The sequence below is a fragment of the Podarcis cretensis genome (assembly GCF_951804945.1).
Source record: "Podarcis cretensis genome assembly, chromosome: 8".
NCBI lineage: Eukaryota > Metazoa > Chordata > Lepidosauria > Squamata > Lacertidae > Podarcis > Podarcis cretensis.
Genome location: NC_137177.1, coordinates 35,279,646 through 35,302,872, shown reverse-complemented (window position 1 = coordinate 35,302,872; position 23,227 = coordinate 35,279,646). Strand labels below are relative to the sequence as shown.

General features: G+C 47.2%; 1 protein-coding gene across 3 annotated transcripts in view; it reads left to right on the top strand.

Moving 5' to 3' along the window:
• The first annotated feature begins 5,139 nt into the window (after positions 1–5,139).
• MACF1 (microtubule actin crosslinking factor 1) overlaps positions 5,140–23,227 on the top strand; it is a 302,261-nt gene continuing 284,173 nt past the window's right edge. For all 3 annotated transcript variants that reach the window (XM_079988578.1, XM_079988577.1, XM_079988586.1), the window contains exons 1-2: positions 5,140–5,247; positions 10,983–11,259. In XM_079988578.1, coding sequence (XP_079844704.1) covers positions 11,040–11,259 — 220 coding nt within the window. In that variant the 5' untranslated portion in view covers positions 5,140–5,247; positions 10,983–11,039. The remainder of the gene's footprint in view (positions 5,248–10,982; positions 11,260–23,227) is intronic.

The window sequence follows — 23,227 nt, the reverse complement described above, 5'->3', positions numbered from 1 at the left end:
ATAAAAACAGACATCAAAGAGTCCTGCCATGACAAGGGAAACAGGGGATGTACTGAATGTTGGTGCAGGCTGTGAATGATATAAATAACCATTGACCCAAATCTGTTTAGTACTCCCTTTGAAAACTCATCCCCGGTCTGGCTGTATGCAAACTCTGGAATGGTGCTCTATACCCTCCAACATTTCTCTGATGAAAATAGGGACGTCCCATTCCATACTGATTATTTTACTATTTATACCCTACACATCTTACTGGGTTGCCCCAGCCACTCTGGGCAGCTTCCAACATATATACAGTAAAAACATAATAAAACATTATGCATTTAAAAAAAAACTTCCCTATACAGGATTGTCTTCAGATGACTCAGGGGTTGGATAACTCCATACCCTCCAACATTTCTCCAGTGAAAATAGGAACATCCTAAGGAAAAGTGGGACATTCTGGGATCAAATCAGAAACTGGGACGGCTTCTCTAAATCAGGGACATCCCTGAAAAATAGGGACACTTGGAGGGTCTGGTGCTCCGAGCTCAGAACCACTAAAGAAAAATAGGGGAGACCCAGGAAATGCAGGGGGTGGCTTTTTACCCAGAGGACTCAGTCCTGGAACATGTCAGGATGAATAAAGGAGGGTGTGCCTTGGAGCATGCAGTGAGCCCATATCCCCACCCCGGCCTTGCTGCTGAACAACCTCAGTCCAACCTAAATTACCAAGGGTCAAGTAGGACTTCCAGAGCAAAGAGCAAAATGTCCAACTTTGCTCGAGAGCCAGGTGATGACTGGCCATTTTGCCTTTGTGCAAAGTCATTTGCCACAACGATGCTGAAATAAATGATGAACCAGTAAGTGAAAAAATACAGTGGGGAACAGAGCTGCAGTGTGATGCCACTTCCAGAGGCTGACACACAGTGTCATGATAATTGCTAGTTTGCCACAAAGAATGTGAGGGGAAAACTGCACTTAAAATAAGACAAAGGAAGAGAAGACTAAGCTCTTTTAAAAAGAGAGAAAATCATCATATCTTGCAGCATTTGCTAGCATCCATTCCGGTTTGAGTCATCCAATCAAGCACAATCCAAGTACTGGAGGAAATATTTAAATATCTTGAAAGGCTTTTGCATCCCAAGAGACTCTTCCAGATCAATTCAAAATGTAAACGGCCATTAGGCTTGGCAGATTGGGGGTGTTGTGGAAATCCACAGCAGGGAGGGCCAATTGAGGGGGGGGCGGTGTTGCAGCTGGAATTCAATTCCAGTTGTTGGATTAAGCTAAGAGCTAATGAGAAAAAAGAAAGAAAAATATAGATTGAGAAAAGGACAGAAGAAGAGTGACACCTAACAGGAAGGGTTAGAAAAAAAATCATACTGTTCTTGCTGAGCAAAATGAAACAGCTGTGGATGTTGATCTGGTATTTGAAGGTATTTTTAAAAACCATCACCAATTTTAAGTGTTCCAAAACAGCCATATTAGAGCAATTGTAAGACAAGAGTGTGTAAGTTTTTGAGTTCTCCTGAACTCTTCATCAGGCTGGAAGGTACACAAATGGAGGTGATAATATAATAATAATAATTTATTATTTATACCCCACCCATCTGGCTGGGTTTCCCAGGTGAGGGGAAGAGAGGCTGGCTGTCAGTAATTAAAGTATGTTTTCTTTGAAATGGTATTTCAGAAAGCAGCCTGGCCAAAGTCCGAACTTCCTGGGGAAAAGTTCTTAACAAAGTAAGCGGATCTTGTAAGGTCCTGCCTTGTGTTATGTGAATTAGCATAAATGTTTGGTCTGTACTGTTTTTAATTAATCCCACACTTCTCTCTCGGAGTGTTAGAGGATTTGCCTTAATGCTAAAGGCCTTGGACTGGATCCAGGAGGAAGGAAAGTGTGGTAGTGGCGGCAGCTTCACCATGTGCTTCCTCAGAAAACCTTATTGGGTGTTTTTAAAACATATAGACATGGCTATGCCCATGCCTGACTCTGTCATCCTTTCAGGGGGTTTGGTCCTTGGATGGGTCTCTATGCAACTACTCCCTGCACTGCTGGTCTGAGAAAAGAAACATCTCTGTGGATGCAAAGAACAGAGCAAAAACCAACGAAGAGTCGGCATGTACGGGGTTAGCCGTCATGGGAGAGAGAGGGCATAACACCACCTAATCCCACAGAACAAGCTTGTTTTAGGAAAACAAACGCTGGGTAAGCACTCTGCCGCCAAACAGCAAGAACCACTCTCTGTTGTTTGTTCACAGCAGTTGGCTTTTAGAGGTTTACTGACTCTGAACACAGAAGGTCAACAGGAAATCCTATGCTTGTCCTAAAGAAGCTGTCATTTTAAAGTTCTCCAAGAGGCGTACATATTTTCCCCCATCCCACCACCGGCTCACCTCAGAAAGACGAGAAGCTGTGCAAGAGCATGGGGGTGTCTGTTCATTTCTGTTGCACAAAATAATTCATTGGAAGGGACTCCAAGGGTCATCTAGTCCAACCTCTTGAAAATAGAGGAATCACAACTAAAGAATCCCTGGCAGATGACCATCCAGCCTCTGCTTTAAAACCTCCAATGAAGGAGAGCCTACCATCTTCTGTCCCACTGTCAAATGGGAAGCTGCCTCATCCTGACGGCTGGTCCATCGATTGCAGCATTGTTTACTCTGATTGGCAGTAGCTCCTTGGGGTCTTGGTCTTTTCCGTCCCATATCTGTTCATTCTTATCTATATTTTCATAATTTGATTATGCTTACTTGCTTTTCCAAGTCTGCCGATTTTATTGGTATTTTCTTTATGAATATTTTATATTTTTTTATGTGAACCACTTAGAGGTTTGTTTGCTTTTACTAAGTGACACGTTTCGTTAAATGAAAATAAATGAAACTACCTGTTACCTGACTCTCTTAATTGGAAATGCCAGGGATTAACCCCGAGACCTTCTGTGTGCCACACCTTTGCAGTATGGCCTTCCCGCCCCCAGCTAAATGGTGCTTTTTGAGGAAGCTGCTGTGGTCCCACAGCTTGATTGGGATTCCTTTCATCATGCAGGTACATCAGTGTTCTTATGTTTATAAGAACCTAAGAAGAGCCCTCTGGATCAGGCCAATGGCCCATCTAGTTCAGCATCCTGTCCTCACAGCGGCTAGCCAGATGCTTCTGGGAGCCCCCAAACAGAGTGCAAGAGAACTCTCCCCTCCTTTGGTTTCCAGCAAGTGGTATTCAGAGGCATGATGCCTCAGGCAGTTGAGGTCAACACAGCCATCCTGGCTAGTAGCCATTGATAGCCATCTCCTCCATGAGTTTGTCGAACTATAGCCATCCAAGTTGCTGGTCATCACTGCCTTCAGTGGCAGTGAGTTCCACAGTCTAACTGTCTGAAAAGGTATCTGTCCTGAATCTTCCAACATTCAGCATCATTGCATATTCATGAGTTCTAGTGTTATGAGACAAGGGAAAAACATGTTCTGCCATGCACTCCAGAATGGCACATACTTTTTTGGACACAGGCTGATTTTTTGAAAGCAGCAGCACTGTTCTGCTACTTGCAGGGAAGGCGACATCTTCCACAGAAAGCCAGCAGCCTGATTTTCTTTCCCAGAAAACTAGGTTGCTGTCCCTTAAGTTTAATCTGAGGCAGGGCTCATAGGCGGTGCCTGTTTTTCAGAGCAGGACTCTGGAATTTGTGATTGTTGTAAGACGGCCACCTGTAAATAACCACTCCTTTGGTTCACCTTTGGCGAATCAGACTCCCTTCCAGGTGAGCAGGTGGAAGAAAACATTTGTACTTTGGGAAAGAGTTGATTCTTTCCCCATGTATTCAAGTGCCACAAACGACTGTGTAGGCAGATGGACTAACAAACAACCGTCTGCTATTTTTTGTGGACTTCCTTGCATAGCTTGTTGTAATAATAAAAGAAGAGATGGTAACTGAGTCACCTGCAGAGTGCCCTTTCCATTCTGTTAAGTAAGATGATCATCTTGCAGTTTGGAAAATTCAGCATTGCAGGAAAAGTGATAAAGCTTCCATGTTTAGAGGGAGTATACCTGGGGGTGGGACAAGCAATAGGAGAAGGCTGTTGTCTGTTAGAATAGGCGGGAGTTGGCCACAGCATGAATGGGAAGCTGGACTAAAGTCTGGACTGATTTGGGAGCAGACAAGCTCTTCTGATGCTCCGATGGAGGTGTGTGGGATGGGTGTGATTTGTGTCAGGCTGGTGTGACTTTGGAAAGCTCCAGAATAGTGCCAACTTCTATAGGAGGGTGTGCTATCTATGGCAAATGATGGCTGCTGCATGAACCTTATCCTATGCCAAGCTGTGCATAGAATTTTTGAGGTTCAGCAGATAACAGTCCTGAGGCCAGTTCCACAGAGGCTCCTGTATTCACATGGAGACCATGGTGTGGCCAGGCTCTGAGATGACTACATGGACGGAAGGCATTACCTATCCCTCCGAAAATGTGCATGGATCAGCCTTTGCCAACCTGGTGCCCAACTTCCATTAGCCTTAGCCAGGCACTGTCTGTATCCCAGAACCTCTGGAGGGCACCAGGTTGGCCAAGGCTCCCATGGACATGGGATTCTTCTCTCCAGTGCTGGCTGTGAGAGGACAGGAGTGCGTTTCTCTCTCTGCTTCATCTGTGCCAGGCTCCTGGTGTGTGGGGGGAGGTGGCGGGGGTCCATGATTAGTGCTAGGCTGCAGACAGGGAGCAGCTTGGATCCTGGTGCCCGGGGCGGGGGGGGGGGGGGCGAGAGAGGAGAGAGAGAGAGGTTGGGATTTGGAACAGGATGCCAACTGCGAGGCTCTGGCGTGGGCAGTTCTCCGGGGGGCGGTGGACGCCTCAGTCCGCTCTGTTGGCCTTGGTGTGGGATGGGTGTGGGCCTTCTCTAGGGAGCCTCCGCCAGCATCTAGGGGGAGTACCCATGCCAGGGGGCTAATTGTGGGCCCTCTCCCCCCATGATCACTTTCCCCGTGGTGGCTACCTGTGCGTGTGGACGGGGAGAGGGTCGTGCCACCCCTCCGTCCGCGTGGGCGCGCCTGGTCGCGGGGCGGTCCCGATCCAGGCTGGGCGAGGGGCGGCGTCTGCGCGCTGCTGGCGGCGGAGAGAGGGAAAGAGAGGGAGGGACTGGCGGTTGGCGGCCGCTCGCTCGCTCGCTCGGCTCGGGCTCCTGCTCCCGCCTTCCTTCCTCTGCTGGCTGCCTGGGCAGTTCGGCCATTGTGCACGCGCGGAGGTCGGATCCGTGCGCTCCGACCCACTCAGGCCGCCTGGTAAGGTTAGACCGGGGGGGGGGGCAGGCGGTGTACGGAGGGGCTGTAGGGAGGGAGGGCGGAGGCGGCCGGGGCATTTTCTCTCCCCACATCTCCTCCGCGCCATGGCACTCTGGCAGCATCTGGGGGAGGGGGAGGGGAGGGGAAGGGGGCACCCTGTAGCCTGGGGGTGGGAGAAGGGAATGACCTGGCGGCCGGGGAGGGAGGGAGCAATGAAATGGTGCCAAAGCAACAGCCCCCCCCCCGCTTCCAGGCAAGGATGCTCCAGCGGCATCTTTGCACCTGCTGCTGCTCCAGCTGCAGCCCCCAGACCCAAAAGGCTGGACGGGGCGGGGCAGGCACCGATCGGAAGGCAGAGGGCGAGCCTTTAAAATAAGGGGGGTTCTGTGCTGGATTTGTACCCACGAGCCCACGGGTAGCTTTCTTCTGCGCGCCCCTCCCCCGGCCCCCACCGAAGCACCGAGGGTCGCGTTTGTGCCTCCGTTGCACGGAGCCTCGGCATGCCGCCGTCTACTCCCACCGGAGGTTTCTGGGGTGGGTGTGTTCCCCAGGAACCAGGCACCCCAAAAAGGCACCCTGCCTTTTCATTTCTCCCCACCCCGGGTTGCCCTGGCAAGGCGTAGTAGTCGCCCGATGGGCTTGTGGGTTTGCCTGTCAGATGGATGCCCATTGAAACGGGCGCGCAGGTATCCCCACTCCCAGCAATGGAGGGGGAAGGGTGCTTTACTGGGGCGCGGGGGGAGAACAGTGAATGGAGGCTTACAAATGCTCTTTGTTCTCGACTATTATTTTCATTGATTACAAATAGGATTCCAGCCTCTTGTTCCCCATTCCTTGTTTTGAATTACCCTCCCCTTCAGAAATCATAGCGGTAATAGCATCAAAATGGAAACGAGGGTATTTATAAATGGTGCTAGCAGATAATGAGGTCTGAGGATCGGGATGTTGTTGTTATTGCTCCATCACACTAAATGCACAATTTCGCTTTTTAATGGCCCTGCAGGTTTAGAGACCGGTATTATTTAGAACTGTGGTTCATCATCTCTCTGATTGCGTGTGGATTTAAAAACATTTATCCTCCACCACTCAGTCTAGGGATGGAATTATATTTTGCATCTGATGGCTTGTGATCAAGTGGATTTTTCTTTTTTTAAAAAAAAACCTGTTTCCAAAGGGAGGGGATCCAACTGGATTCCAGCAGTTGTGGCTTTTTTGTTTTTGGCATATTATTGAATAGAATCTCTGTATTAAAAAAAAAATCTGAAGAGAGGGATGCTTTGAATTGAAGCAAAGGCATTCGGTTTATTAGTACAGTAGCCTTCTTGCATTTCTGGTGCCCAAGATGGGGGATTCTCTCCCTCTCTGTCTCCCTCTCTCCTTTCTCTCCCTCTCCCTCTCTCCCTCCCCACATTTCCAACCCCCTGCTTTTAGCACCTTAAACTAGAGCCTTGTAAGGCTGATAGTACGGATGCATCCTTCTGGCATTGGTGCTCGAGAGTCCAGGGTTTGCAAAGGAGGAAGGCGTTCTGCATTTATGAGAAAGAAGGACCACTTGGCTGTCAAGGAGGCTCACCACGACACAGCAGTGGTACTCCAGGAAGATGACAATTCCTATCAGGGAAAAGCCACACAGCAAAGGGTCTAGGAAGGGAAGCATGCTTCCTTCGAGGGACCCTGCTCTCATTTACTACAAATGTAAAAAAAAAACACACCAAAAATCCTTAGCACCAGTGTGGACAATGCCCACTTTGTTCTCCATGGAAGCCGAGTTGGCCAGACCTGAAAGAGTCACACAGGGCTTAATTGGGATTTCCCTGGACTCAGATCTGTCTTCAGTGCCAAGTCTCAGCCTTGGAGTATATGAAATGCTATTGCTGTGTGCCTCTGAGCATATGCGGAGTGCCTTCTGATCCCTACTGGCTGGAACCATGTGGAGCAGGGACTTCCAGATCAAGGAATGTGGCTTCCAGCAGGGGTGGAATACACAGTCATTCCCAACTGCCACAAATATACGTGTCCTAGTTGACAGTTGCAATGTAAAGCGCTGAATCTCTGGACAGGCATGTTTTCTGTGGTACCTCCTCCCCTGCATCAGCCTGTGCAGGGGTAACTCCAAGGCACCTTCAGCATAATTGGGGTTTCTTAGATGCATTAGCATCTCCACACCTCACACACCCAACACAAACACACAGAAACCTCATGCCTAACTTCCATAGAAGCTGTATACTTGCCTGTTACAGCCCACAAAGGTAGGGGTACAATTTTCAGTGCAAGAGCTCCATCCTGTGACATGCGGTGTGCATGTGTGAAGTGCCTTTCCATCACCGTTGAGAAGCTGCAGCTGCCTCCAACACGTTGGGAGTTGCAAGACAGGGCTTCTAAGACAGCATTCCCCACCACTCTATCTGACGGGCGAAGCATGCATATTTTATTTTGAATAAAAAATTGGAGCCATGCCTTTGTTTTTACTTTGAAAAGGAGCCTGCCCCTTACGTTTCTCTGTGAGTAGCTGCTGGATGGAGGTGAGCAGGGACTCATGCAGAGAAATAACAGGCAGCCCCCTCTGAAAGTTTGAACATGGCTATTTTATGGCATAGGGCAGGAGTAGCCAATGAAGTGCTCTCTAGATGTTGGACTTTAGCTCCCATCAATCCTGACCATGATCATGCTAGCTGGGGCTGATGAGCGTTATCATAGAATTGTAGAGTTGGAAGCGACACTGAGGGCCATCTAGTCCAACCCCCTGCAATGCAGAAATGTTGGTTGGAGTCCAACAGCTTTTGTAGGGCATTTGTTATCTATACCTAGTATAGGATGTGACTCCTAGGTGCACTTGAACCCTGCAGCTCTTTGTAGAAATTAAGTAACAAGACTAGGGCCAGATCACACTGGAGATGGGCCAAGATGAACAGGGAGGCTGCAAGGGGTTGGACAGATCTGAGCTCTTTTTCTTCTTTCTAAAATCAAGTTTCTAGACCTCATGGAAGTGAGAGCTGAAACCAATGTCTTGCAAAAGCACTGAAGCTCTAAAAGTTACCACTCACTCCTTTATGACTTTCTGCCATGTTGCCCTCTCCAGGTCTTCTCTTTTTCTTTTAAATATGTTTTTATAATTTTATATAACAAGGACACAGAAAGAAATTTGGCACCCAGTACAGAGAACTAATTTTCTTGCTTCCTACCATCAATTAACTACAATACGTATTTTGTATCTTTAAATGGTCTTCTTCATATGTTATCCCAAAAAGTCCGCCCATGGCTTGCCGTGAGCACTGGAGATTGTGCTTGTCCTTTATTTTAATTTCCATAGAGTACAAAGCAGTCCCATTGTGCAATAAAATCACCCATAGGCCTTTGTCCGGTAGTGGCTACAGACCTTTCTTTTCCATACCTCTTTGTGCTTACAGACTGGCAGCCTTCCCCAACAAGGTGCCCTCCAGATGTATTGGACTCCTCTCAGTCTCAGCATCATATAACAGTGGTGACTGGGGCTGATGGGAGTTGTAGTCCAAAACATCTGGAGGGCACCAGGTTGGTAAAGGCTGATCCATGCACATTTTTCAGAGGGATAGGTAATGCCTTCAGTCCATGTAGCCATTGCAGGGAATATGAATCAAATAACCTAAGAGCTACCCTGCTGGATCAGGCCAAAGGTCCTTCTCTTCTAGGTTCCTCTTTCCCACAAATGCCTCTGGGCAGCCCACAAGCAAGGGGTTAAGGCAAGCCCAGCCATCGAGGCAGTAGCCATCCCTGCATTATGTAGCAGCCAATCCTTTAAATTAATTATGTGTCACGTGGATGAGAAGACTTCTTTTGGTCTGTTCTGAATCTCCTGCCAACCCCTTTCCTTGGCTGACCCCTGAGTTCTGGAGCTGTTTCCTTCACGTCATTCCTGGGCAAAACCACCCGCACCCCTTATATATTTGGAGGAAAATAGGGGGAAATGAATTTGCTTCGTTCAAAAAGAACATCTGCGGGATGTTTAAAGCACAGGAATCTCATGGCAAAACATGCAAATGTACATAATGGCTACTGATTTGCATAAGCTGTTAGGAGCACAGTCTTTAAGATTCTTAGGCAGATGTCAAGGTTTTCAGGCACAGAGAATGTTCTGTTTTTGGAGCAAAGGAGGGAGATCAACTTGCTCTTGGTTCATTAGCACTGTGTAAGGTGAAATGCTTTCGGGGGCGGACTTTGGTAATCTTTTGTACTATGGTGCCCCTGAATGGATCTTTTCCATTATGGATCTTCTCAATTTTGCACCCTGTTGGCTTGGCGCCCTGTGGGGGGGGGGACTTCCCGCACCACCCTAAATCCAGTGCTTTGGAGTCACCCTCCTGCCAGGAGATGTTTGTAAACTCATAGTAGAGATCGAGGACCTGGGGGCTGGACTAGATGGGAAGGGCAGTGCAGGAGAGCATGTTTAGAGTGCCACTCCCTCACCACTGCTTGACTCCACTTGTCTGTGGGGCGAGTCCAGCTCCGTGCAGCTCAGGGGGTCGTGGTAAAATCTGACAGGCAAGTGCTGTTCCTGACACAATCCATAGCCAGGTCCTGTCTCAGACTGTACAACACAAATGAATTTTTGACCCACAGAGGCACTGTAGCACTAATACCAAGCCACCCTTTTTGCTCATTGAAGGGCTCAAAAGCTTGCTTGCTATTTTGTGATATTTTGGCTGGTCGTAATAAAGGGACTTTGTTCCCCAACCCCATCCCAGAATAAAAATGGCACGTTAACTCTTAGCTCTGCACGCCGGTGTAACCTACTACTTCCACTGCTAATGCTGTGGAAATGGGTTTGGCAGGTTTCTCTCTGAGAAAAGCTTATTTGTTTGGCATGCAGTGGGTAAGCCAAAAGTCCCCAAGGAGATGTCCCTGCCGTGAAATAAGTAATAGCACTTTGACCCCACCTGCCCTGCTCTGCTATACCACTAATGCAGCCACACCACACCCAAGAACTGGGCCCCAGCATAGCAAAGGATTCTGGAGCACCCCAGGGGAGACAGTGCAGTGTCTGGAGGGCTTTGGCTGGTCCTGCATGTCTAGGTTTTCAAGGGCAGATCTGTTACTTCCAGAAAGCTGGGTAGCTGTAATTCTTTGGAAACTATTTGGAGAGTGGCTTCCACAGTGGTAGGGTACAAGCTTGGTTCTCAGAGGCTCCCAGTTTCAATCCCAGAGAGGGATGGAAAACTTGCCACTCAGAGCAGACAATACTGTGCAAGATGGTCTGACGGTATAAGGCAGCTTCATCTGTTTGAATGCTCACATAACATGAAACCGTGGTGTAACTTGGCAATGGTCCTTGTTTGGATGTGTGAGCCCAGGTCAGCCGACTAACCAGGGCAAGAATTCATGATGTGCTAACCTGTTGGTTTATCAACCATGGTTTGTTTTAACTACGATTGGACATTTTGCTTGGACGGAGCAGCTTTGCTTAAGCATGGTTTGCTTGACTACCCCATCCTAGATGCTCATCAGGCTACAAAAAGTGTCAGCTGTTTTCAATTTCCCATCGATTAACAAACCCGTCACCATAAATTCACCCACTCACCAATTGGCTGTTATGTGCCTTCATATTCCCACTAACCTGAGATGTGTTTGCAGCTCTGATAATACAAATGTCTTTGTTACTTTTACTGTGTGTGTCGCAGTTGAGTGCAAAACCGTGACTATGGAATTAAACTGATCAATTAATTAATCAATAGTTGTAATAATCATGCTGATATTCCTAGGCCAGCTGTTCCTAAGGATCGTCAGCCCTTCTGTGCCTCCTTCCCTCCTTCGGGGCCATGTCGTCCTCCGACGAAGAGACCCTGAGCGAGAGGTCTTACCGGAGTGAGCGTTCGTGCCGAAGTGAGAGGTCCTATCGGAGTGAGAGGTCCGGCAGCCTCTCTCCTTGCCCACCGGGGGACACCTTGCCCTGGAATTTACCTCTCCATGAGCAGAAGAAGAGGAAAAGTCAAGACTCTGTGCTGGATCCGGCAGAAAGAGCCGTCGTCAGAGTAGCTGGTAAGGAAGCTGGTTCGATGCCATCGTTTCAGGGAGGGGAACCTCAGGGCGGGGGGAGGGACAAGTGTGGCCCTTGAAGCCTCTCTGTATGGCCCTTTGGACTGTCTCCAGGCCACTTTCCCTTTTTCCAAGCCACACTCCTCTCTTACCTTGCTTTGTACCCTCCTGGAGTCTTGTTCACTCTCTGGAATGTGTCCATGAACTTTGCTTGCCTGGATGGAGGCTAGAGAGACTGTGGAGAGATAGATGAGCCTACTATACAAAAGTAATATTTACAGCCCTTACCCCACCCACTTTTGCCTCTGCCCTTCCTCCCAGTATATAGCTCTCAGGAGATTGCCCAAAACGGAATGTCACCCTTGAGCTGAATAAGGTTCCCCACCCCTGCCATAATTTAAGGAGGCATTGGTTGATACCTACAAAGTTTTCTTTAGAGCAGGGTTTCCCAAACTTGGGTCTCTGGTGTGGGAATGTTCAGGGATGCAGGAGAGGATATATTGTGAGATTATATCCTTATCCAACTTGTGCTAACAAGTTCCCAAAATATCAGCAGAGTAAGACATTCCCCTTTTTAAGTTCGCAACGGTAACGTGTGCTCAGGTTCGCTAGAACCTCTATAACAATTACTCTGGTAATTTCCCCTTTGTTCCCTCTTAAAATACAAGACACGACACAGTCTTTTATAAAAGTATAAAAAGAGTTTACTCACGTTCTGTTCACAATAGGATCCCAGAAGGCAGACAGGCTTAATAAGGTAATATACATTTAGAATCTATCTTATAGGAAGATAGTCCCTTTCTTCTCTCTTGGCTGGGAGCCAAGAGTGCATCCTTAGCAGATGTTACTTCTTCAAAGGAAGATGGCAGAGAGAGCAAGAGGCAAGAGAGAGATGGCTGCCCTGCCCTGTGCTTTTATCATTAGCTGCACAGGTGAGGCCACACCCACCTCTGGACATGCGGAGGAAGTCTGTCCCAGGAAGTTTACCTGCTGGCTGGACAGACATCCCTCCCATGTCTCAATATGTACACTCTAGGAATGTTGTAATTGACTGCTCCTGTGTTTTTGCACTGCAACTCCCATCATTCCTAGCTAGCAGGACCAGCGGTCAGGGATGATGGGAAATGTAGTCCAAAAACATCTGGAGACCCAGGTTTGGGGAAACCCTGCTTTAGAGGCATGTCAATTCCTAGAAAGTTGGATAAAAGTGAAGATGACAAGGCCCAGGAATGTGACCTCTGCCTATCAAGAAGTTTCAAAATGCTCATGCATTGGGGTCCATGTTCAAATGCTGGTGGTGAACTTCAGACTCCAGCATGCCGGAGCATATGCGCACACAGCCCTACCTGAAAAGCTGTCTGTCTGAGAACCACTTGGGAAAACTGGGCTGAGTCAGGGGGGTGAGCCACAGTCTTATTGTCACGTTTTGGGGCTGAGTCACATGAGTAGGACTGAAATAATTTAGCTCAAAGAACTCATGTCTCCCTGCAGAGCTTAGCACTAGATCAGTGTCTCCCTAATGGCACACTCCCCCTTTAATTAAAATAAGAAGCACGTCTCACCCAAGGACCTATTTGTTTTTTGAATGTAAAAGGGGGAGGATTTCCTGCCCTCAGAGAGAAGCATACCCAGCCTCCTGTGTTTCTGTGGAAGATGCTGTTCTTAGGCAAACCCAAAGACTGGAGGTGATGGGTAGCAGGGGAAGGATACCTGAATTAGAGCAAGCGAAACCCAAAGAGAAGGGGGCGTTATCATGATTGGTACCAAAGAACAACTGCTCTTTCCCATAAACTTAATTCACTTGTGCATATGCCAGTTTGAAATTGCCCATTGCATCACATTGAGGCTAGGCTGGTGGCAGGAAAAACCTACTGGGAGGATAGATGTGGCACAGAGGGCAGTTTTAAAGTAGCCAATTGGCTTCCAGTGGCAACTCCAGAAAGACAAGAAAATGGGCTGGGATGAATGCAGTGGTTGTCTCTCCTCCTTCCCTCTTTCCCTGCATCTTCCTGGTACACCCTCCCACCCCCACGTCTCCCCCAACTGGATGCATCTCATTTCCATATCGCTGCCTCTGTCTTGGGTCTTTCTTTGTCAGTCCTGGGCTGAGTACTTCCACAACCCTGGCCTCCTCTCCAAACAATCCACTCCCTGTGACAGGCTCCTTTGCTCCCTCCTCGGGCATGACAATGGCAGCACTGCAAGGAGCAGTGAAGTGGTAACTAAAGGGGACTTCATCAGCTGACCCAGGGTCAAGGGCGTGCTGGGGGCCACCCAAAACCTCTCAGGCGGGGCAAACACTTACCCATTGCTCTGGACCTTGCTGGGCCACCTGCTTCTGCATTTGTGACAATGCAAATGTTGTGATGTGGTTTTTGCAGCAGCAGTGCAAAGGCAGTGAAAGCTGTGACGGTGTTATGGAAAACAGTGTTATAGAACAATGAAGGGTGCAAACCTTGTGGCCTTCTGCTCTAGGGGCATCAGAATGACTATGTTTTCTGGGGAAGGGTTGTAGATCAGTGACAAAGCGTTTATGCAGAAGGTCCCGGGTTCAAATCTCAGCTGAGAGAAGGCACCCTGCTTGGAGCCTTGGAGAGTCCCGGCCAGTCAGTTTAGACACTTCTGCACTAGATGAACCACTTGCCACTCCCTATAAGGTACCGTAGTTTTTTTGTGGTGAGATTCAGGACAGATAAAAATGAAAGTAGTTTTTCATGCAGCACATAGTTAAACTATGGAACTTGCTCCCTCAGGAGGCAGTGATGGCCACCAACAGTGGAAGCTCAGAACTCCCATTTCATTTTTTACAGGATACTTACAGCTATAGGGGTCCCAGAATGGATCAAGACTAGGTGCTGAGAGACATGCTCATTTTTTTGATCCAGGTTGCATTCAATTTGGAGGTGCTTTTTGGAACAAAATGTCCAGGCACCTCACGGCACTCATCTATTTACAGCCTTGGCTGCTTCTTTTCAAATGAAATTGCTGCTATCATTCCATCTACATCTCACCTTTCATCCAAAGGAGTCAAGGTGATGTACGTGGCTTTCCCACTCTCCATTTCCTCCCTGTGAGCAGGTCACCCTGGTAGCTTCCTGGGGATTTGAACCTTAGCATCCCAGAGCCTGACCTAGTGCTCTGTACCACTGTGGCTGACATTTGTGAAGAAATTTCACAGCAGCCTTGGGTCCCTTGTGAGCAGAGAACATTGGGGCCCTCAGCTGCCTTAGTGACCTTGATTTATTTGCCAGTATCCAGGTTGCACCAGAAGGGCAATATTAGATCTAAAACAGCACCAGTCCCCCCAAACGTAACAGCATACCAGTGCAAACTCCCCCTCAAGGTAACTTCTTAGCAGCCAGCTTCTAAAGCCCGGCTTCTTTTCCTTTTTCTCAGTCCTTTCCCTTTTTTTCTTCATCCTCAATTCAGGCAGGTGGGGTAGGATACAAGTTTCAGCAGCCTGGAGTAGCCACTCACTCATCCAGGACTATTAATTAAGCCTCATCAGCTATCAAGATGTACAAAGGCAGAGAAAGGGGGAGAGGAGGAAATTTTGCATCTCTGAAGAGCATGTTTATAAGAATGCAGTGAATAAATACAGATAACTTGTTGGTCTCCTCTGAGTGTCCTGGTTCATCGCAATTTCTCTCATGGGCAGTCACTGCTTTCCTTTCCTTAGCAGGCCTGCCTTATTCCGTCACTCTAGTGGGCATCAGGTAAATGGTTCAGAGGCAAAATGACAACAAAGGCAGCTCTGGCTGACTCCTTGTGCTGTCACCATCTCCTTAAGGGAGACATTTCCATGAATGCAGCAGTGGATGATGGCTGCCTTCAACATTAATGACACTCGCCTCATTTAGGGGCTGGGGGAAGGATAGCTTTCTGCTGGAATGATGGATTGAGCTGCTACACCTTTTGGGGGGAAATAAGCAGTGTTAATACAGTCCCATATTCCAAAAGAAGTAAAAATGGACACTGGGAAAAGGGGCCATTTGTTGTGGGTCAGTTTTTACGAGATATAAATTGTTCAGACAAGGGGTGCATTGGTCATTCCACTGCACACTAGGGAGTTGAATGCACATCATTGCAAACTTAGGGAAACTCATTTTGTTTGATTGAAAAAGGGGGCATTCCCATCAAATAGGAGACATCTGGCAAGCAGATGTTTTAATCAAACTCTAGTAATTTAATTCCACTGTTTGTGTCCTAGTTTATCCTCTGTGATTGCAGTCCTTCCCAGGTTTATAGCAGCTGTAGGTTTTGATAAGCCTGCTGTCCACTTCCTTGTCCAAATCATTAGCAAAGTTGACATGTTCACACATATGAAGTGCAAATATAGCCATAAGAAGGAGCCTGCTGAATCAGGGCAAAGGGCCATGTAGTCCAGCATCCTGTGGCCAACCCAATGCTCCAATGGGAAGCCTGCAAGTCGAACAGGAGCACAACTGCACTGTCCTCACCTGTGAGTCCTAGCAATTGGTATTCAGAGGTATACTGCCTCTGACGCTGGAGGTAGAATAAAACACTGTGGGTAGTAGTCATTGATAGCCTTGTTTTATTGCTATGGCCGATGGCTGATGCAAATAAAGATTCATTCATTCATTCATTCATTCATTCATTCATTCATAGCCTTGTCTTCTGTGAAATTGTCTAATTCTCTTTTAAAGCTGTCCAACTTGGTGGCCAACACTGCCTCCTGTGGGAGTTTAACGTTGAACATGAAGAAGTACTTTCTTTTATCTGTCCCACTGAATCATTGAATTGTAGAATGGTAGAGTTGGAAGGAATCCTGAGGGTCTTCCAGATTCCATTTCATTGGATGTTCACAAATTCTAGTGTTGTGAAAGGAGAAAAACATTTCTCTATCCCCCTCCTCCATGCCATGCATAATTTTTATGAACTTCTATCATGTCACCTCTTACTTAGCCTTTTCTCTAAACCAAAAAGTCCCACATGCTACAGTGTTTCTTCATAGGGGAGCTGCTCCATCCCTTGAATCATTTGGGCTGCCTTTTCTGAAGCTTTTCCAGCTCTACAATATCGTTTTTGAAGTGAGGTGACCACAACTGCATGCAGTATCCCAAATAGAGTCACACCACTGATTTGTATAATGGCTTCATTATATTGGCAGAGGGATGCAGGTGGCACTGTGGGTTAAACCACAGAGCCTAGGGCTTGCTGATCAGAAGGTCGGCAGTTTGAATCCCCACAATGGGGTGAGCTCCCGTTGCTCGGTCCCTGCTCCTGCCAACCTAGCAGTTCGAAAGCACATCAAAGTGCAAGTAGTTAAAAAGTTACCGCTACGGTGGGAAGGTAAACAGCGTTTCTGTACACTGCTCTGGTTCACCAGAAGCAGCTTAGCTATGCTGGCCACAGGACCCGGAAGCTGTACGCTGGCTCCCTCGGCCAATAAAGCGAGATGAGCGCCGCAGCCCCAGAGTCGTCCGCGACTGGACCTAATGGTCAGGAGTCCCTTTACCTTTACCTATTATGATACTGGCAGTTTTATTTTAATTTATTGCCTAATAATCCTTAGAGTGGATTGGCCTTCTTCACAATTACATGCTGGGTCTATAGCTCAGTTGATCCCAAGGTCTCATTCTTGGCCAGTCACTGCCAGTTCGGACCCCCATGAGCCTCTATGTGGAATTAATGATCCCCCCCCCAAAAAAAATGTGCATTACTTTACACTAGTTTACACTGAATTGCAGTTGCCTTTTTCCTGCCCTCAGTTTGGAGAGATCCTCTTCACAATCTCTTTTTGGTTTAACGACTTCAAACAATTTTGTATCAGCAGGAAACTTGGCCAACCCTTGAACTGTCCCCTCCTGCTGCAGTCCTAGAGGTGCCATCTCTAAATCAGCTCCTCTTGGCTAGTCAATAGTTAATCAAAATTTTACATGCAGCTTAAAGTAAATAAGCAACCTCTTGTATACCCCAAATGAAGCATCTTATTTCGTCAAGCTGGATACAAGGAAATTGCGTGTTGCCCTTTGACAGGTTTATGTTGTTAGCATCTTTCTTGAGAAACAAGGGAGTGCACCTCCAGGGGTGAAGTCAAACTGCTGCGTTAGCTGTACCAAAGTATCCTTCCTGGGCAGTGTGTATGGAGGTCTTGGACTGCCGAGACAAGAAAAAACCTCTCTTGGCCTCACTGTTATGGTCCAAAGGAAAGCAGGACAATATGTTTAGCACCAGCTTGGCTGTAGGAATTACCAGGAGGAAGCATACAAGTGCCATTCAACTGTCTTATGGACTCCACTCCAGATTTGTGTAGAGTTTACTCCTTAACCTTTTCTTCTCCTAAAAATATCCTGCAGGGTACCAGAGGTTTAGGAACAGAGTCTTCCTTCTCCTAGATGGGCTGCCTTCCCAGGTTGATGAGCCCTATATATGATTTGTGTATTAAATTTCTATACTGCCCTTCATCCGAGAATAAACCCACCCCCCACCCTGCAGGATAAAAGGCCACATATTGTTCAATTAGCCAAAGGCCTGGGAGAAGAAGAGGGATGTTTTTGCCTGGCGCCTAAATATATGCCATGAAGGCACCAAGTGAGTCTCCTCGGGGAGAGCATTCCACAGACGGGGAGCCACTGCAGAAAAGGCCCATACTTGTGATGCTACCCTCTGGACCTCTGGTGGAGGAGGCACACATAGAAGGGCCTCAGATGATGATTGCAATAAATCTATTTGTTTATATAAAAAACCCACAATTTGAGAGCTGGAATTTGAGGACTGGAAGGGGGATATTGGTGAGGAAAGCAGTTTAGGAAAAGGAGGGCGACTCCCATTTACTTGATGAAGTTGTAAATATTTTTGCATTCCCATTATGATTTGGTGCTCTATACTATTGGGTGCTCTGTGTTATTTGCAACTATTCTAGTTTCCACCTGGGAACAGGGATGTGCCACTAAGAAGCCCAGGAGCAAAGAGGTGATTTTCTTCTCTTTTTCCTGGGGATGGGTGGGAATGAGTTCCTTCCCAAGCCTTGTTAGTTTGCATATTATTAATGCATTTAAATACATGCAACTTCAATAATAAGCACTTGGCAGAGAGTCGTGTTTGGTGGGGCTGTGCTGGAAATATGATGTGTGTGTGAGAGGATAAATGAAAGTTAAGGACAAACAAAAGAGAACTTTGTGCTCCAAAACATGCTTAGGAAGTGAATGGTAATTGACAACAACTGTCATTAAGTAGCATTGAGGCCAAATCAAAATGCAGACAATTGAAAGCAACAGGGAGGCAAAAATGCAGGTCAGGCTGCAGCTGAAATTGTCCAGGACCTCCCCCCCCCCGCCCCCGGTGCTCACTTCCCTGTCCTGCTCTAAGCATGACAGATGCTTTGCTTATTTTTAGGATAAAGTTGACAGCTGAAATAAGCAACACTGTGCATAGTGTCTTTTCTGGAGATGGGATGTTCTAAAAAAAGGAGACCTGGTTTATTTTTCTGGTAAGCTGGTGATCTGAAGTACATGATGTGTCTTAAAATAAATGAGTCTCCTGAAAACCAGGGATGAATTCACGTTTGTCTCATTTAGGCAGAGGTGAAACACTTGGTAAATAAATGCCAGGTAGAGGCTAGATACTGTAGACAGAGCCAACTTATAATTTGGAGGCTTTATTAATTTGCGCATCTCTCGCTTAAGCTTATGGGTTTGTTTGTTTTAGTAACAACCACCTGGGGGTTATTGATAGTGAGGAACTTCCCTTTTGGACCATCCAAGATGTGTTTTGGAAATTCATATTCAGTAGTATTTAAAACATTCTGCAAGCGCTGTGGTCTAAACCACTGAGCCTAGGGCCTGCCAATTGGAAGGTCGGCAGTTCAAATCCCTGCGATGGGGTGAGCTCCTGTGGCTTGGTCCCAGCTCCTGCCAACCTAGCAGTTCGAAAGCACGCCAAAGTGCAAGTAGATAAATAGGTAAGGTAAGCGGGAAGGTAAACGGCATTTCCGTGCGCTGCTCTGGTTTTGCCAGAAGCGGCTTAGTCATGCTGGCCACATGACCCGGGAAAACTGTCTGCAGCCAAACACCGGCTCCCTCGGCCAGTAAAGCGAGATGAGCGCAGCAACCCCAGAGTCGTTTGCAACTGGACTTAACTGTCAGGGGTCCTTTACCTTTACCTTTTTACAAGCTTTAAAAAAGAAGGTAATAAGTTTCAAAACCAAATTTGCCACACATTTGGAGGTTGTTGTTTTTTTAAAGGGAAAAAACCCAATATCTTCTACTGAATTTTTGTCTCCTGAAGTTGAAACCCCATAATCCCTGCTCCACCCCCTGCAAAGTTTGTTGGAAAGTTGTTGAAAAGCAATGGAGCTCTGAAATCTGGGCTGAACCCTTTTAAAGACAGGCTGGATGGCAGCTGCAAACATTTCTCGACAACAGTCACACCCATCCCACCTGCTTTTAAAGGTGAGACGCATTATGCTCACTTACAAGTCTCTTTCTTCCTATGAAGCTGCTAAGGAGCTCTGAGGCACCCAAGGGTGGTGGATCTGCTTCCAGTGGCAGTGCTGGGTTCTTGGTGATGGGAAGGAGATGAGCCCTCTGGCTCTTCCGCCCCCTTTCCTGTCTGGCCAGCACCCTCCCCTATTGATAGAGATTCCCTCTGTTCCATGAATGGGGCAGGGCAGGGAGCTAGAGGGACTATGTCTCCTTCCCTAAGGCACATGCCCATTCTCCCTCAGGCCACTCTAGTCCCATGCCACTCAGGATCAAGGGGCTCATGACACCCAGGCCCACTTTCTCTCCATGGTCCTGCAGCACAGAGTACCTCTGCTATGCTAGGCAGCACTGGAGGTGCTTTGCACTGACACAACTGATATCCTGTTCCCACCCTGCAGCTGCATTGCATCAACATTTCATGACTGGCCCTTCTTCCCCTTCAGCAGGAAAAATGCTTGCAAATCCTACTTCATCCTGTGCACTTGCAGATGAGTGACAAACAAGATCATTCGTACAGGATAGGCAAATCACGCTGACATCTCTCCTTTTGTACTTCAGGGTGCTTGAATTGGGCTGGAGTGTGCCAAGTAGAACACTTCAAAAACAAAAGAACAAAATGCTTCACCAACCCATTCTGAGAACTGGTTAAGAGCATGTGCTATGAACTGGCAATCCCTGGGTTCTGAGCTTAGCCCTGAATTGACACTTGCTCTTTAGAAAAGCTGCTGTCTCTCAGCCTCAGTCCTCAAGCTGTAACGTGGGCCTAATAATTCTGGTCTACAGCATTCCTGGGATTACTGAGGTAGTGTTTATTTGATGCAGTCCTATACACATTTGCCTGAAATTCAGCAGGGCTTACTTCCATGTAGACATGTATAGTATTGTGCTGTCAGGATGCAGCTAGACAGGACAGTGAGAGTGGCAGGACCAAACCCAGATGTTCCCAATTTCCTACAAAGTGGTGTGTGGGTGTGGGTGTGGGTGTGGGTGTGTGCGCGCGCGCACGCAGAATTTATAAAGTGTGGCCTGGAGTGGTCCACCTTTTCTTTGACAAACCACTTAATCCCTACTCCTCCTCCTTTTGGGGTTACTTTCAGTCACAAAGTTTCAAGGGTGAAAATGGCTTTTTTGAAATGCGTGCATTTTTGGGGGGGTGAGCGTAGGTGCAGAGAACCATGGTGGGTGTCATAAGGGTTCAGCTCTCTGCATTGTACCTCAGTATTGCCTGCAAGGGATTCAGAGGCCTGCTCCCCTCAAAACCCCAGTACCTCAAGTTTTGCTTATGCAGTCTGCATAGGAGAACACCGAGGAGAATTGTCATGCCAGTCAGCTCATGAGAGATTGAAACTGGAATGGAATAAGGCGCTTTTCGCGTTGCCATTGTAACGCAGATGGCTGAGTAACCATTCTGTTGGTTGCCATGGTTACAGAGAGAGTGGGGGGAAGGAAATATATATAGCTGACTACTCCTGGTTAGGCTCCACCTATCCCCATCCGTAAATAGGATAGTGGGTCTCAAGATGCCCATTTTGAAGGGAGTTCTCCCCCTCAGAAAAAGACTAAGGTTTTTTTTTGGGGGGGGGAGTTAAAGCTGTCATTATTATTATTGCATGTTATAATGTATATAAAACAGAGAGAACAATTACAGCAACAGACAAAAATTGAAAGATGAAAAACAACACTATAAAATATGCACATAGAATGAGTTAAAATAAAAAGTAAAGACTATCAACTTTATCAAGTTGAAAAAGACTTAAGTTTTTTAACACTTTCTGTTGTGAAGAGAATATTATGTTACAAAGGCAATGTCTTCACAGGGCCTAGTTTTTTTTTAATTTTAATAATTATTACTCTGTCTTATGCCATCAAAGAATGCCCTCAATCACTTTGTGTGCAGGACACTCATTCACTTCTGAAAACCCCCAGGGTTGCTCCAAAACATTTTGGTGCTCAATGCAGAAATGGAGTATATAAATTCAACCCATCCATTGCCCAAGTGACTGCCCCCATACACAAATTGATAAAGGGCACAATTCAGTGAGTTCTTCTGCGCAAGCAACTTTGCTCTCCCCTGTGTGTGCCACAGCTACGGGTAAGATTTGCCTGCCTCTACCTGCCACTCATTGCAGCCCCACCAGCCTACGGTCTTATGTCATCTTGTGAAATCCCACAAAGAGAATCTTTGGACTCTCCTGCTAATTGACCCTTGATGAAAGTGTAGCTGCTTTTGTGCACATACAGAGAACTATTTCACCCTGCACACCTCCATTTCAAGATGGAGACAATTGGGGCCCACAGCGGTCAGGAACTTATCTCATACTTCACTCCTTTTCGCCGGGGGGGGGGGGGAGGGACCTGGCTTTAATTCCCAGGCAATTTCTGCCATCCCCTTTATTTATGTCAGTGGGCACATTCTAGCTTCCCAAATAACAAAGTAAGCAGTTTCTTTTCTGGGGTCTTGCACTTCTCAGGATTTCCCACCAGATGTCGCTCAAACTCTTCAGTTCATTTGCTGCGGGGTCCCTCTTCAACTATGACAGATTCTCTTCACCGAAAGCAGATCATTGCACATGACCATCATAGACATCTATTTTTGCACTGATCACATTCTGGGTGAACAGTGGCACAGCCCACCTGCCTGGTATGTGGCCTTCCTTGCCCCCTGCTTTTGTTTACTGGCCAACTCTTGCCCCCTGCTTTTGTTTACTGCCCCCCCCCCCCCCGCTGTCCCAGAAGGTTTGTTGAATTCTTGGTGGAATGTTTTTGGCTTGGTGGGACACAAGAAGCTCAGACATGGAGGAGTACCAGCAGCAACACTGACCTCTGCCCTCCCCACCTTGGCTTAAGGAAGTGTTAGCTTCTAACGCTACCTGGTTTGGGAAGATGCTAATTAATTAAGACAAAGTGCCTAGGTAGCAAAACAGCCACTCCTGCAGGGTGCCTAGAGAAACAAGGTGGATTTCTCCTTGAACCAGTGATGTGAAGAATGCCTTCAATGGGGTGCAAGGTTTGCTCAAGGAAAAAAGCCGGAGGAGCCAGTTTGCAATGCAGATCCAAGCTCAGGAAGGTTTTGACAAGATATATGGAAAATGAAGGGAGAGGGGAAACAATTTAAGCAAGTGAACATAGGATTGCAGTTTACCGCTGCCCATACCTCAGAAATACCTGGTGCTCTCCAGGTCCATAAGAATACAACAATTACCAGCCCATGGAAACCATCTGGAAGGCACTGGGTTGCCAATGACTAAACACTTGCCTACTTCAAAAGTGGAATAAATGTCATCATACAACTCACACTGAATGCCTCTGACTCTTGGCAGCCAGAGGCGGATTTAGGGGAGCATGACCAGTTTGGTCACACTGGGCACAGAGCCTCAGGGGCACTGCAGGAGATGCCGAAACAATGCTTTAGAATGGAGCATGGGAGTTGGGGGGGGTGAATGTTAGTGTTGCACAGGGCGCTGCTGAAATTTGAGACCCCAAATGTTGCCTTTGTGGCAACCCAGCCTTTTGGGGCTCTGTGA